The 17,233-nt window shown below is 45.9% G+C and overlaps 1 protein-coding gene across 1 annotated transcript in view; it reads right to left on the bottom strand.

Moving 5' to 3' along the window:
* Positions 1-17,233, bottom strand: part of LOC119382577 (uncharacterized) — a 176,100-nt gene that overhangs the window by 33,570 nt on the left and 125,297 nt on the right. Inside the window, exon 2 of the mRNA XM_037650339.2 lies at positions 6,614-6,773. Within this exon, the coding sequence (XP_037506267.1) occupies positions 6,614-6,773 (160 nt within the window). The remainder of the gene's footprint in view (positions 1-6,613; positions 6,774-17,233) is intronic.

Raw genomic sequence — 17,233 nt, 5'->3', positions numbered from 1 at the left:
AGAGGCGAAAATGTTTCAGGCCCGTGTACTCAGATTTAGGTGCACGTTAAAGAACCCCAGGTGGTCCAAATTTCCGGAGCCCTCCACTACGGCATCCCTAATAATCATATCGTGGCTTTGGGACGTTAAACCTCAGATATTATTATTAATATTATTACAAGCTAAACGACGGTATAACCCACGTGTGCATGTGTGTGTGCGATGTGGGGAGAGCAAGGGAACATCAATGAAGGCACTGAAGCAATGAAACCTCGTACATCAATTCGTTCTACGGACAGCGTAGAAAATGACAGTGGCTCTCGAACGCGGAAGGTGAATTCCACGGCAGCGGCGGTTCTCGCTGGACCGCGCACTTATCGCACTCGTGTATCGATAAACCGAAGAGCGCTGTGGAGCCCGTAAAACAAGTCTGTTCTGCAGCAGCTCACAAGGTGCAGGAACATACGGATTTCTCAAAAAGAAAGCTTCCTAGTTGACGAAAAATTCGCCCTGACTAGGGATACGAAGCCGGAACTGAATCCTTGCTGAGGCGGTCCTTCTACTATCCGATGTAACCGGGAGACCAGTGGAATGAAGCGTGATTGAGAATTACTCGACAACTCGATGCACACTTGCTGAATATGAACTTAGGGAGCTGCGCCATCAATATATGAGGACCCGCATTCACAAAAACAGCTTACATTAGGATTGTTCGTAAGAAAAAGATTTTGCCAATGCGATGCCTGACCTATCATTTGCGAAACCGGTTGGTCAATGGCAGAGAACACTTACGAACAAAAATCTTTGTTGTAGAGCCGCACGAGACAAAATTATAAGACTGATCGAGAAAATAGCCAGGGCGTTACCCATCGAATCCCCCTGTGCTGCTATATGACGACACCGCGAAAGTAACGTCCGGACATTTAATTGGGCGCCAACTCGACTCGCCTCACTTGAGAGTATTCCTCTACAGCCTTGGGCACGAGTGCCTTGAGCAAAAGCTGCCCGGTACTCAGCCACCTTTTTTTTTAACGCGAAAACGTTTCTAGGCTAGGTTGAGAAGAGCCCGCACTCAGCTGGCGTCCGCAAAAGCCATGTCCGGAAAGCACGTGACCTCACCTAGCGGAACTGATGCCGGCGCCAACAACTGCCGCAGCAACCAGCTGCAGTCGCGTTTCTTGGCTAGGTTGACGAAAGCGCGCACCCTAAGCGCACCGAGCTGGCGTCGCCGAAGCAACACTTGGCGGGCTCTTCACTATGCCACAGCACTTACATGGGCCTGCGGCGTAGGAGAGGAGAATCCCCGCAGTAGACTTTGCAGCACCTCTCCATAAGAACCATCTAGCTGAAAGAAACGCTTTCGTGTTCTAGAATAACAATACGTTGGGGGATCCTCTGCAACTTTTTTACACTCGATCCACTGAACCTTTGCTGTGACCCTATTTCCAGCTTTTCATTGCATGATGGCAGTACCGAGAAGACGCAATAGAGTTGGAACATGAATTCGTTGAGCACGTTTGTGAATTGTCGGTGTATCGCTTATCGGCAGTACTAAAGCACTTTCTCGGACCTGTGACTAACCATTTATGCGTACGTTTGAGCCGCGGAGTGAATTTCACTCTGTCGTTGCGGTACGCCGAATGGGCGACACAGTTCGAGCCACTAGGCAGTTTTATAACAAGGTGCACGAAGCCTTGCGTTAGCGTTTCGTCGCCTCTGCGCATACGTCGTATGCTACCCTCTTGGGTACCCACGTTAAGTGACGGAAATAGCGTACGTACGCCACGAACGCTATATTTGCGTGGCTTAATCTAAAACTGCCTATTACTTCGTGTGGTCCGTGTGAAGCGCCTGACAAAACTGACAGGGTCCCTTATGCATTCGCCTAAGACGAATCGAAGGCGAAAGCCGTCTTCTTTTTCTTCTCAGTCGATGTATTGGTCCTCCCCCGCAGCCCTCCGAGAGCTTTCTGCACCTAACGTGAATTTGCACTGCCTCCAAGATCAGAGGCATCGGAAGCTTCTGCACGTCGCCTGGTTTTCCACTGCCTTCGTGATCGGTCCACCTTTGACCGAGCGACGATGTCATGTGATGACGTCACGCTTTTTGATGAAATGACGACGACACATTGATTTCAAGGTGACGTCACGAATTTTGCCATACGTGACGTCATGATGACGCCATCACGTGATGATGATTTCTTTCATCACTCGTGTTGGGGCCGCCGACGGTCAATTTTCGCCTTTTATGAGGCACATAAGGCTTTCGCCTTAATGAAGAAGATGCAGTACAAACATCTACAAAGTTTCATCGTAACGTACGTAATAATATCGACAGCCGTAGCTTTCATGTTATTATCGAAGATAGTTGGCTTCTGCGAGAAAAGGTTGTTGCGAACTTTTGTGAAATGGCTATCTATAGCTGCGCCGTTTAAATGAAAGTGAGTCGCAAAGTCTGCCGTCCCTCTAATGACAGCTGTTTATTGGAGCGTCACGAGGGCGTTAACGTCAGCCGATGTGCGCGGACCGGTGCCACGCGTCAAATGCCGCAGCGCGGCGCGCCGGAATTGGGTCACTGTAGCCGGGGGCAGCAACCGGCAATCAGGGAGGTGCGCGGCCCCTCTATCCCGTTTTTTTTTTTTTCTCTCAACTCCCACTTCGGAGCGGAAGCACGCCGCATAGCAGCGGCACTGACAGCGCGGAGATGCGGCACGTTGATTCTAACGAGATTGGCCGAAAGCTGGACGATCGTGTTGCGGATGCTTCGCCCTCCGGGTTTCACGTTGTAATCGCGATCGGTAGAGGTTAAGCAGTTAAGTGAAGGCGTGATATTTGGCACGAACGTGACACCCGCCAAGCAGACCGGGTCACATAGGAGACGCCGTTTTCAACAATTCAGCTTGCAGAAGTCAGACGTTTCTACGGCTCTACCATTAACTCCTTTCTTTAGTGTTTATTCGTTCGAATTTGTTTTTTGCTATCGATAAAGCGCGCCGTTTACCACAAAGGTTGGCAGAATCGATTTGCGAAGAGAAGTTCAAAATAAAAAAGACTAAGCCGACACTTTCGTGATAACGCAAACGCGAACAAAGTGGAACAGCTTTAGGGTTCTTGGCAAAGCGAAGTATCGCATCACTTTTAGTTAGTTAGGTAAAAACGAAGAAGCAAGAACGCTTCTGGCTATTCTGTTTCTTTAAAAAAAATGTTCTGTGCCTCATCCAGGAATGAATGCGAAAGTGCAGTGTGCTACATAGTGAAAACGAATACGCCAATGCGTGGCTATCACTATATGCTGGCGCTCTAGCTTTGCAAATTACTTCTTGAAATACCTAAATACACCGCGAATGTGTGTAGAAAGGCGACAAGTACCACAAAATACCATCAATATGCGGTAGAGCCGGGTTATTGTACTTGACCAGAAAAAGAAATTTTCATGTGTCTTTTGCTCCGTGTGCAACAAGCCATCAACGTGCGTCCCCTCTACATTTGACTGATTAAATCCATCAAAGTGTAACGACGCCTCGTTACAGCCGAAACAGACTGCATATCGTTACTCTTGCATTGCGCAGGCGATGCGACCTCGGAGGGCACATCCATTATGCTACACAAATATAACCAATTCAAACGAAAGTTCTCGTTCTGTTGAACGAAGAACTGCATTGTACAGCATTAAATTATTGCTGTAGGTCGGCTAAGACCAAGCTGGTTTTTGAGCATCGCCACAGCCACTCGTTGTGAATAGTGCGCAACTGCCGTCCCTCAGTGAGGTTTAGTACCCAGAATAAGAGTTTCCAGAGGTGCGCGCATATGATCGAAGACTTGCATGTCCCGGCGGTGACGGTGCGTGCCGGCGCGCGCTCGTGTTTGGGAAGGTGGATGGCCCGGCGACGGACATCGATCCAGGGGGAAACAGTGGCACGTTAAAGGGTGAATGAACTTTCTCTCACACAAGAACTGCATGCATTAACGCGGACATGGCAGGCGTGCAGCAAACTTCGTAGCGGCAATAACGTGGTTGCCCCGACGATGGGCATAGCCGTTAGAAAGCGTTTATCCTTTCTATCACTCGTTGTTCTTGCGGTGTGCTTTTCTAACGGGAACAAGGTGGGTTCCGGCGATGGACTGAAATTTAAGTTGAGAAGAGAGAGATAATAAAATAAGAGAAAGGCAGGGAGGTCAACCAGAATTCTAGCATCCTGTTTGCTACCCTACATGAAGGGGAGGGGTAAAGAGAAAGAAAGATGGAAAGGAAAGCGGAGAGAAGAGAAGGCGCGCGGTAAAAAAACCACAAATAAATAAAAGGAAGGTGTAGAGCGGGAGTACTATAGCCTATTCGATAGGCCACTGGCACGCAAAAAGTTAAGTAAGGATTTAATTGATTTCAGCTGTGAAGACATTTCGGGCCGGCATTCTAGCACTGACTGTCCCGACAGGGAGCTGTCGTTAAGGCGAGCCAATGCAGAAGCTAGCGGCAGTCTGTACGCGCGATAGCGAGGGCAGCGACAAAGAACGTGGTCTATCGTTTCATTGCTGCCTTAGTGGCTGCAAGCAGCGCTGTCTTGCATGCCGATTCGGTAGGTAAAAGATTTGGTGAAAGCGACACCAAGCCACAATCGGCAAAGCACCGTTGTCTCGAGTCGAGAGATTCCGGACGGAGGCCGAAGTCGACGAGAAGGGCCCAGCCTATGCAGGCGTGTGTGTTGTAAACTTGGTGTGTTCCACCAAGAGTTACAACTCCCCCATGGTGTATGACTCATGCTCAAGTCCGACTCATGGTTCCAGGTATTAAAAGCACAGCTCTCGTCTACAGAGCTCAAGCAGCTTTCTCTTCTTTTGTTCTATGAGACATATAGCGAGCATATATAGTCGTCTATATACTGACGCCTCAACCACTGCGGTGGGCCTGCAGGGTCGGTGATCTTTCCTGCAAGAACAACCACCGCGAAGATTAGGCTATACCACCAGACGACATGGACAGCTGCGGAACTTTGCTGCTCTGCGTGGCGCACTTCGAGTAATTCGCGATGAACCACCCAAGAAATGGAGTGTGTTCACGGACTCCATGACAGCTCTACATTGCCTGATATTCGCCTGACGCCGGGGACCTCACGAACAACTAGCGTTGGAAATTAGAGAGCTGCTCCATCACCTTTTCGTGGAAGGATATGACATTACGTTTAAGTGGCTACCAAGTCATTGCGGCATATTAGGCAACGAATATGCCGACGCTGCTGCTCAATCTGCACACGAAGACGGCGTACAAGAACCCATCCCGTACTCAAGAACCGATGCTGCAACGAAAGTTCGAGAGATTGCTAATGATGACAGAAAATTGAGGTGAGAAAGTGAGCCGTGAATCTAATAACTAAACTAAATTTTCCGCTCTTATAGCCTTTCTATAGCCAAACAAGCTAAAGACAAACCTTCCAGAGCAATCTATGCTCTATGCTATTGCAGGTAGGCACGGAAAAAATTAGCACGGCGCTTGAAGCAGCGGGAAGATAGGAGGAAGGATTATCAAAATTTCAAAATTACGGAATATTTCTTGATAATATGATTTAGTAAGGTCACTTAGATAGTAAATTGACAGTTTATTAAAGAAGTACAATGAGTAAAAGAGGTGTAAGCGCGGTCTTAGGCTAGGTAAAATAATATAACGAGGCTAGATTCGATCTGCGGGCGTTGAGCATGTTTCGTCCACGGAGCTAGGATTAAACCTGAGTCGTAATAACGACAACAAAGATTGTGTGGGAAGCTTTGTTCCCCTCAGCTAATTTACAGATTTCTCCGATGTAGTCTTCTCGTGCGCGCTGCCTCAAGCGTGTCGACATGACGACTGTTGAGTTAACTTTGCTTTCACGAATGCTGATGTTTCGTATATGTTTGCCTCATCGGCTTTCCTCGTTTTCTCACTGCCGCGATCGCGTTGATTGAGCCCATTTTTCCAGTGTTACCCTAACTCGTTAGAAATTTCAGAGCCGGATAGTGGGTGAAAACTCTCCTCTGTGATTCATTCGCGTCAAAAGGAGATATGGATAATGGTTATCGCACTTTCACGTGAGAATAAAAAAACCGAAGAGACGGAAAGTGTGGGAGGGGACAGATAGGTTAATATTAGGCAAATAAAGGTGTCACTGTTATACTTTCTGCGGCCTTCAAGAAAGCACGGACGGTTCAGCGCCATAGCAAAGAAGCAAGAAAGCCAGGAGAGATAGAAAAGGCAGGTATGTTAACCAGTTTAGAATAACCGGTATGCTACCCTACACTGGGGAAATTGATAGGGGAATTTGAAAGTTAGAGGAAGAGAGAGAGAAACATAGAGGGGGAGCACACACACAACATCACAAACCGTCAGTCTCGTGCGGTATACGGCGTCGCTATCACTCTAAAGCCGCTCGCCCAAGTCCAAGAGCCACAACAAATAAACTTCACCAATACTTGTTTTTTGGGCGAGTTGGTTCATTGTAGAGCGCGGGAGTCACAGCGCGAACGCACACCCACAAGAGAGACGACACGAACACACAAGCCCTTGTGTGTCCGTGTCGTCTCTCTTGTGGATGTGCGTTCGCGCTGTTACTACCGTGCTCTACAGCGAAGAAAGTGAGGGAATAGGAACAACGTGAAGAGTCACTGACCCGACGTGCCCACGATGGCGAGGGCGCGTCCCATGAAGTCGAAGAAGTTGGACGCCTCCTCGTTGGCCTCTCGGATCTGGTAGCTGATGGAGCCGTACGCCGTGTACCGCTTCTCTTCCTCGGCCTTCACGTACAGCCGTCTGCGGTCGTCCAGGGAAATCTGCGGGAGGGCGCAGTCTCGCATAAGATGGAGAAATGCGTGCAAACAAATGATGTGCAAGCCCCAAGTCAAATCAAATCTTATTAATGTGGAAACCTGGGCAAGTCGGTTGTAGTACACGATGGTGGTGCGAACAGCGCAGAATCATCTTGGGAAAGGACAGGAGAAAGTAGGGATCGTAAAATCGATGAACGATTAATCGATTAATCGATTAAAGGTCCACAATTAATCGATCAATCGTAATCAATTTCCGCCTTTCGATTAATCGAATTAATCGATTAAAGCTATTCGATTAATCGGTCACGGCACCCCCCACTCCCGCTGCCAACCTCCCCCCTTGGCCGGAGCGCATGACTTCGAGGCACGCTATCCTGAGACGCAGATGCCGTGCACATCGCCTCTCTTTCACTGATTTCACTACAGCGCATATTTCTGCGCTAGAAGAACGAGCCCGGAGCTGGCGGCGTCCATACCCCGTAGAGAAAGATATGAACTCGCCCTCAACTCCAAGAACTCCCCAATGCTTCAAGCACGGACAGGAGGCGGCTTCACCCCATCGAGGCAGAAATGAACTTGCCCTCTTCGCTCCGGCTTACAGTCTACCGCTGCTTCTGCCTGCACCTCCTCTCCCTTAAGCTGGTTGAGCGTCGCCTGATTATACGTGGGGCTTGCCTTGCTTGTGGGTTATATTGTGTAATTATTACACATTGGTGGTTATACTGCTACCTTTGGGATGTCATAATGCCGGGCAATCGGAAGATGAGCGCAGTGTGGTCGTTGTTCGCTGAAGGTGAGTAAACGAAGACTGCAAGGTGTAATAAATGTGGCAAGCACTTCTCGAAGCCAGCGACGGAGACTCTAAGATATCACCAGCTGCCCGCCCACTCTATTCACGTGGAAAAGAGCCATCTCCCAAAGAAAGGTGGGAACGACGAAGCTGACAGTGTTGAAGAACCCTATTCTGACGACACCCATCCGCCTCTTGAGGTAAGTTATCAGTAGTTCGCTATTTAGCCAACAGCCATCTCCCGACGACGGGCCCCTTGTGTCCAGTGGGCGAAAGTGAGAATTTTCACACACTGGTCACAAAAGGCCCGTCGTCGACACTTTCGAAAGCGGGAATTTTCTATCGTCAGCGCGTCGGATAAAAAGATTTGGGCCATATCAAGCACCAACGATGCCTCTCAAACAAAGAGATATCGGTTTTAAAGCACCCATAAAAAATGGCGATTAATCGATTAATCGATTAAAACTTTCCACCGAAAGCGATTAATCGATTAAAGGCTAAATCGGTTAACGATTAACGATTAATCGATTAAAAATTTTAATCGACCGTCCCTAGGAGAAAGAGAGAGTCACGGCTCTGTTCTCTCTTTGCTATCCTTTTCTAAGTCGATTCTGCGATGTCTCCACCTCCGTCATATATACTTCATCTTATTACTTTAACATTGAGTAGTTACTGCAAGATATTATACGCAGAAACTTGTCTCATGGTCGATAACTGTATTGGAACACTCTAACTCCAGAACATTGAAGAAATTGATGGAGCACTGCTTTTACACTTGCATGAACGCACGCACGCATATGCTACAATCACAGACATGGACAATATGTTTTTATAAGGTTTAATGCATTTCTCACCCTCTAGCTCACACTTCCATTTCACAACACATATATTCTACCATCGTTCTGGATACTGTATTTATTTCACGCTGCGTGGGCTAATGCGTTATGAAATCTATCATTACGTAATCATCATCTTCTGATTACCGCGGCGTTACTTCGACCGCAACGGTGCCCTAGAAAGCGGATCTATTTTTTTCCACCCTCGGTGGGACGTTTTTACGCTGATGACCACAGTTCCCGTCACGTGCGTCATATCTCGCAGCTTTTTATTTTATTTTATTTATTTTAGTTTCGTGCTCCCATTTCTCGCTCTAACGAATCTGCCTCCACTTCCGGGTTGATGCACGACACGCCTGCGGTGAACGCGTCGTAAAAACCACCTTGGACGCAGAAAGTAAGATTCAGCTAGAAAAAAAGAAAAGAAACTCGGAATAATCGTTAGAGGCCTACTTTTACTGTTGTGCACATAGAGAGGTATAACCAGATGCCCGTTACAATTACGGCTGGTATAAACACGAGAAACAGGCAATATTTTTCAGCGCCTCTATCTCTAGCGTGCAGAACTGATGTTTGCAGTACCACAGCCAACACGCCACTGCGCGTGGCATGCGCATTCTCCGCACGCCACTTGTCGTGACCGATGGCTTGTAAGCTTGTGTTTACATCTGCAAGGCGCACGTATATTGCGGGGAATATTATACAACTTACGTTATATGAGGACGCTTTACGAGATGGTTGTGGAGCGAACGTAATAACAATGTGACAAATTTTTTTTTTTCTCCCTATTGCGCGAGCGTGTAAATAGGAGAGCTCAAGAAAAGCATCTAGTGTCTCACTACGGTGGCCTTACTCATGTACATCGCCTAAAGGATGAATGTTACGGAGTCACGATATAAAATATAGCAAATAATGCATACATGGCACGCCAATCAAACAAATGTGTTTTTTTTTTCATTCATGCTATTATTAGGACTACAACACAATGAAACCATTGTGTCAACGGAGCTATAGCCCAGCACTGCGCGATTCGATGATGAAGTGCAAAGCGACAGAAAAATAGAAGTTTTTTTAGGAAACACGCATTTTTACGTATTCACGAATCACAAAACAATAAGCTGAACGTCAAGGCCAACCATCATTTATTTATTCAAATGCATGTGATACGCAAAAAATGTTGCTTTAGGAAACCACTGAACCGGTTCAAAAAGTTGTGTTTAAAAGAAAGGCGTAAATTGTAACAACATGGGTATGTAACCGTTGCTAAAATATGATACAGGATTTTGCCACTTGGGATAAACTGTTTGAGCCTTTATGACGCTCCGCAAACATAATACTACACAACTGTTTCTGTATTTCACATTGGGATATAATGTAGCAGTTCTGGCCATTTAAGAGGTGTCCACGGGTGCTCCTGACGTTATTGGGATTAGAGGTGTGCACGGGCTCCGGGTAGCCCGAAAGCCCGAGCCCGACCCGGCCCGCGGGCCGGGCTCGGGCGGGCCGACGTATTTTCACCTCGGGCCCAGGCCGGGCTCTGGCTACTTGGACTTTTATCGGGCCGGGCTCGGGCCCAGCGCAAAGCCCGACTCAAGCCCGAAATATAGAGAATGAGCGGGAATTGTTTTCCAGCACGCATACAGCACCTTTCCGCGACCGCCCTTTACCGCTTTTTCTTTCCATTCGCTACTTTAAACAAAAGGGGAGCAGGTAAAGCACTGCCTCTTGTTGCACTCCGACAAACAAGGAAGTAACACCATCTGAGATAGTGCCGGCGCCACGCGACTGTTCGCTTTAGATTTAAGGCCAAATCCCATATGAGTGAAAATGCACGCGACAGCGACGAGCGACCCGACGTAGATCGACTTCGTGCAAGCTGACGCTTGCATGGGCATACCCCATACACGTGACCGCTTTGGCGAGCGGACTCCATTGTTGCTGGCATGAGGCCGTCTACTTGTAAGCAAGAGTGCCGCGCTGTCGCAGGTATGCAATGCAAATAAAATATTTGTTGCATGTTGATACGTAAAATGTTTACCGTTTACTGCCGAAGAACGAGACGAAGTCCATGCGCAAGTTAGAGAACTTATTTCTTCGTTTGCAGATGACAGTGGGCAAAGTGAGGAAGAACCTGCCGCAAAAAAGCAATTCTTGCAGTTGTTCAGCAAGTGGAGGGACAGTGGTGAGAATATAGCAGTTACAAAAGATGAGCTCTCCGATTATCTCTCTATAGAATCGCCCTCCTGTCCATCTGAAGTTTTAGTCCTCTGGAAAAACAAGCAGCAGAGATATCCCAAGCTTGCCAGGCTGGCAAAAAAGATATTAGCAATTCCGGCGAGGAGTGCAAGCAGCGAACGTAACTTCAGTTCGGCGGGCTACATAATGCAAAAGCGCCGCACTTCGTTGAAGCCGGAATCGTTGGACGGCTTGCTGTTTTTGCACGACAATTTGTAACCTGCGTAACAGAGACTGTTCGTCTTGTGACGTTTGATCATATTTGATATGCTCAATAAAATGCCAAATTACCGGAAAACGATGTGTTGTTTTCGCAGCGAACCTTCAAAAATCCGGGCCGGGCCGGGCCCGGGATTGTGTTTTCGTACGTCGGGCCGGGCCGGGCGGGCTGGCAGCCCTGTGCCGTCGGGCTCGGGCGGGCCTTCCACAAAGTCAGCGGGCCTGGCCCGGTCTCGGGCTCAGAAATACGGCCCGTGCACAGCTCTAATTGGGATGTTCTTTTGTAGCGTTAGCTACACTTGCCTAGCCGGAGCCGATTTCGCGTGGAGCGTCATGAGCCGTGCGGCGCATGCGCGAGGATCAGTGATGTCACACAGCTGGGTCACCGGAGCTGGCATCTCACGCGCTCTCCGACACCGCCGCTGCTGGTCTGCGCCGCATTCGAGTGGAGTGACGTCGTAGACACAGTGGCGCCAGGGCGCGCGCAGCTATTCGCCTTCGCTGTGCAGTCGCCGTCTGACACTGCGCTGGGGCCGCTTGATAGCGCCTCTGACTGGCGTTTGCAGGTGGGTAACGCCATGGAGAAGGAGAGCGCAAATGCTGCTCAACGGCGCAGTAGAGCCGAGAAGCTTATCTCATCGGATCCCGAAGTAGTTGCCTGGCAATTAGCGGTTCAGCGTACGAAGAATGAGCAGAAGAAGGCTAAACGTGCTGCGGAGACACTGGAGGAAAGGGACGAATGTCTAGCAACGTGACGTTGAGCAAAAATAAATGTGCATGTGCCACATAATACGTATACCGTGTGTGTCATTGGAGCAGCAGTAAGCATGACAATCAAGGTAATCCTAGACAATCTGGAAAGCTAAGAATAATCAGCTGAACCTTTTTTTTATGCTATCGACGAGTTACAGGTTTTCAAAGTTTATAGTTCAGTATTTTAAAGTATTCTTAATTTCAACAAGATTTGTTTAAAAAGGTGGCCAAAGTAAATAACCCCCTAAAAGCTTCCTACACTTAATATTGAACCAAATATGTTTAGTTCCTATGTATTTAGTTCGGAGAGATGGCGTACGTAAATGAGGCGAAAAGGGAGACTATATAACGACATATAAATTCTCATTAGCCGAGTAAATGATCGCCTCTTTCTGAAGTTACGCTTCCATGCTGTCACAATGAAGGCACATATTTCGCAGCATTTTTCTGAAGCTATGGCCATCTAATCCAGCCATACGAGCATCACCCAAGTATGTCCCGTATCCTCTTTTAATTTTTGAATCAGTCTCAACAAAAATGCCAACGCTTGTGTCGTCAGTGTTGCGTTGGTTTCGTCGAACGTCATTCGCTTTAATATTGAAATGGCCGCCTATATGTAACTCTAGCCGTGTTGCCGATCCACCTATCTTCATATCATATCCCCATTTGGTGCCTATTCCGAAATGCTGCTTTGTTTTTTAATACCGGTGATGAGCACTAGGCATCGCAAATCCGTTGTAATATGATACATTCATACACATACATTACCCGATGCTATCAGATGATAAAATAGAAACGAAAAAAAAAACAGGTCTGTCAGAATTAATCTAGAGTGTACCACTGAGGCATGCCTGATGAAGGTATCATCTTTTCGGCCCGTAAATTAACATAATCTTGTTTAACTGTGACTTTCTATACTTGCAAATTGCCACTAGATTTTTTTTACCGTCGCTGTTCCAAACACCGCGGAGCGTTTATTTTTAATGCAGCAATGCGCCCTGTTTAAGGACAGCACAGGCTGTTGAAACAGCAGGCGCTTATGTCTTTCATGCGCGTCGAGATCTCCGGTCGCTATACGGCTAACGCACATTTACAAAGGACGTGTTCCAGCGAGCTTAGGCTTGTTTTATTCATATGGTAAGCAAAAGTTCACGCAGCAACTGTGCTCACATTTTTTATGGTATTATTTCTTATTTATCTTTTGCTTGCGCTTGAAACGCACCTGCTTTCACTGCTTTTGTCCTTCGATTACCTCCAGGCAATTTCTGTTCGGCGTTGTGTTGGGAAACACGCGCACAGGATCTCTGTAAGCGCCTGCGCTTTTGTCAAGCAATATTGTTGAGACATATCATGTCCCCCTCTCTCTCTATCTCTCTCTCTCGCTTTCATTGAAACCTGGAATAATCTTGACTGTATTATTAATTCAAACGGATGCCGAAGCAATCTTCTTTAATACGGCTCTCGCATTTCGTACATTATTTATTTGCATACATTTAAACAAAATGCAACGCAAAATGAATGGCATCGACTACAAGAACACAGCGGCGATCGCTCACCCGAGGGAATTCCGAGTGGCATTTATGTTCTGGCTCGCGTTTCAAAAAAAGAAAAAAAGAAAGAAAGAACTATCGCGCATCTAAGGATGTAATTTTTCTTAGGGCGAACGAAATTGCGCCGGTGTTACGTGACTTGGTGCCGGTTAGACCAAAACCAGCACTACACAGAATATTTGATACTTGCCAGCAACATACACTTACGGTTCTGCGACGCCAGCACGCATGTCTTTTATGCTTGAAGGCATGAGTGCACCCATGCTTGTAAAAAAGGAGCTACACCAACAGCCTACACGTTTATCTTCATTTCTTTCTCTCTTTTTCTGTTTTTTTTTTTTTTGGTAAAAAGCAATATTGCCTTCGTGCGCTGCTTTCTCACTCGGTACCGAACAGAAAACGTAGATCACAGCAAGACTAAGCGTTCTGAAAGAAAAACAATCTGGATAATTGCGATGTTTTTAGAGTAGAGGATTTTTTTAAATGTTTCGCTAACTCCCACAGCAGTAAAATGCAGGCTTTTTAGGAATTGATCGCACATCTGAATTAAGAAGCAAAGCTTTAAAAGTTCATGGCTCATTGTGAGAAAATTCTAGTGTTTTGTACAGTTAAAGGTTTTCTTCTGCTCTTGAGTACAGAGGCTATTAGTGTGAAGCCATTTTTACGACAGAGTTTCTTTCAGTTTCTTTTTCAGCCCTCTGTGTGCCCATCTTAACGCAACACTCGCGTTGTCATGGCAACGTTAAAATTAAGCAAATATAGAAACTTGAACAAGAGGTAGCACCACATAAGCATAAACATAAACGTAAATCAATTTCCTGAGCTAGGTCGCCGACGCAGTCGTCTGGCCAGCTGACGCAGCTTTCTGCTGCGGTTAAGAATTTCAAAGAGTAACAGCATAAGCTTTTTTATGTTCAGAACACTTCTCAAATATTAGAAAATGTAGGTGTTGAATTTTATTGCTGGATAAAAATTCATATAAGTCGAGGCGTAAATATCTTAGTGGTTGATGGTCATATTGCTAAACAGCCGTCTCAGCCACTACATTTTCTAGCTTTGCCGCAGTATGAGTACATCTGCAGCAAAGCACGCTTTACAGGCTTCCCATTGCATTATTTACCAATTTCTTCTTCTTATCCTTGTGAAATTTTACTATGGTACTTTTTTTTTAACTTAACGTTGTTATTTTCAATTATAGTATCTATGCAGATTATGCGCCTACTTAGAAAATCAGCAAGACGCGGAAATGGCGGCAGGGCCCACGCAATCGCTGATTACCCCCTCTCAGGGATCAGCCCTCATTCAATCGCGCCATCTGTTATCCGACCTGTTAACGATCGTCCGAGGCTGGCTCACGTAATTAATCGGCAAAGAGCTCCACCAAAGCAGACGCGCCAATCCTTGGAAACAATGACATTGAAAGATTCGCTTCAATAAATAGATTATGCGCTTGAAGGTGCATTTGCAATGATATTATTATTATTATTATTATTATTATTATTATTATTATTATTATTATTATTATTATTATTATTATTATTATTATTATTATTATTATTATTATTATTATTATTATTATTATTATTATATAAGGAGAGGTTGGCGTTATCATCAACCGGTATTCTTGGCTACACGATCCTTGTATTTTCGTTTTAGCAGAGAATTCTTTGTGAAAATATAACTGTTACATTTAGAGTGCGGCACTTAATACACAATGCCCATTTGACTCATGATTGGTTATGACAACATATTAGCGAACTTTTATGCTATCTGTGGACATTTCAATTGCATTAATGCTTGTATTTCGTCAACTTTTGTGTTGCATGGACACATGTTTTGTATTGAAGAACTTGTTCTGAGAACTTTCCTTGGTCTTAGAACTTTCCTTGGCATTACTGTCTCTTTAGTTCTCATTAATATTGTGTCTAACAAAGAAAACCGAGTCCTTAAAGGTCATCTTCTTGGTCTGACTGTGTGTGTTGTACTATGTGCTTTTGTATAGCTTTTGTATAGCTTTGTGTTTGTTTCCTACTCTGCGACGACAACTATAACGTTGATGTTTAGTATCGTTTGTCGCTTCGGCACCTAATGACGTCCAGAAAACAGCCGTTAATCAGCGCATCTCTTTTGCTTGTACAAAGGTGGTGACGCGTAAACAAGTTCAATATACGAGTTTTGTCTTGTGTGCGAAACAAATAAGCAAAAAAAAATAAAAGTGCCCGAATTATTTGGCAATAATGAGCTTCGTAAGCTGTTGTTACGTGAGCGAAGACACGCCTGGTCGACGAGGCTGTAGACAAGATATATTTTCGCTCACGTAACATATGCTCTTCGCTCACGTAGCATATGTGGTGGAAATGCGGGGTACATTCATTGGCATCGGTCGGGGGTCGGTTCGAGAGCCCGAGCAGCGACAACTCTTCGCCTTTCTCGTAGGGCCCACACGCGCATGATCCCAGAGACTGGCAATATGCATGTATACAGCACTGCCATCCTGATGATATCGTGCCGTCTCTGTGACTGTTGCAGTCAAGTGTTTTTCTAAATAGTACGGTACCTAGAAGCCGTGGTCAGTAATATCCATCAGGATTCGCATCACTTTTTAGATCCAACCCTCCAGTACGTTTTATCGCAGTGATTATCATTGGGATAAATATAAATCCGCTACTATATGTAATATAGTAGCGGATATGTTAGCCAAGAACATTGGCGAAAAGTAAACGGCCCCGGAGAAATAAACTGCTTAATGCGTGCGTTATCTTACACTCCTCTCTACTGGCGACTCTGGTTCTAATTCATAAATTTGTTGGGCACGAACAGTCAAAGGTATCCACTCAAACGCCTCTGATCTATCAAACACCTCTCCAATCAATCGCCTCTGAAGCGATGAAAGCGCAGTATGCTAGTTTCCCCTGAAAACCCAAACATGGCACGCAGACTCGCTAATGCTCCAGTCACAAATTTGTGTTCTACTTGTTTAAATACAGAGGCGTCAGCGTAGTGTACCATAAACGTTCACCTAAAACTATCTAATATCGCTTCGTACAATCATCTTCACTTATCACATTCCTCGGGTGCAGCTTCCTCAATAGCTGTTTTACAGCAAAAGATGTTATGAGATCCCAACACCGTTTTTGGTGCTGTAGTTGTCCGCCGCCGCTACCGCGCGAAATAAGAAAAAATGAAATGAGAAAAAAATATCCAAGATCGGATCAAATTTGAACCCGGGTCCTGTACCTACCACAAAGCCACACCTGTGCTTGAAACGCCTTCGCAAAAAGACTTTATACGGGCCTCGTGTCGGGCCAGAAAGCGCGTTAACATATGTAATATAGCGCGGTAGAAGAATAAAATCCCAGGCGTCACACAATGCGAATTGCGTAACGAGTGGGCCGTTTAAAGCTTCCAACCCATTACAAAAGGCTCTGCCATAACTCTTCATCGTCATCAGCCAAAGCATCAACAAAGTTCGCATAATGGCCTGCAGGTGTGCAGTGGTTGCCACGCTTCTCCGCGGAACGACGAATAATGGCATAGTGGCTGCTTCCCTATATACTTCACAAAAAATTATGATTATTAATGGCGTAGTCGGTACCTTGGAAATGCACTTGTATTAGTAACCCCAAGAGAGTTTACAACGGGCTCTATAAAGGCCGCTTTTCCAGCTTTCGCTGTGACTGGGCCGCGTGTTCCGCGCATTTAGGGCACATAAATGTATATAATGTATATTTAGGGCACATATAACCCCATCTAAGGGGTATTTATTCACAAGAGCTTACTCTATAAAGAAAAAAAAAATGCAGTTTGCCTAAAAATATACCCTCATTGTTGTAAAAGTTTAAAATTTCGGTCTCTTTATCGCATAAGACGCAGTAATTTTTCTACCACGTACACTCCGCAATTTAACTTCATGTACAAAATCTGAGATAACCGGTACAATACCATGACGCACGATGTACAATGTTCAGTTTCCCCATTTCGGTGCCGCCGCGAAAAGTACGAAGATGCAAAGACGCGAAATGTTTTTGCATAACAATGTGTACCACGTTTTGCATGAAATGGAATATGTGACAGCCCGAA

Source organism: Rhipicephalus sanguineus, chromosome 2 (assembly GCF_013339695.2).
Source record: "Rhipicephalus sanguineus isolate Rsan-2018 chromosome 2, BIME_Rsan_1.4, whole genome shotgun sequence".
NCBI lineage: Eukaryota > Metazoa > Arthropoda > Arachnida > Ixodida > Ixodidae > Rhipicephalus > Rhipicephalus sanguineus.
Note: the sequence above shows the minus strand (reverse complement) of the source record. Positions and strands in the feature narration are given on the sequence as shown.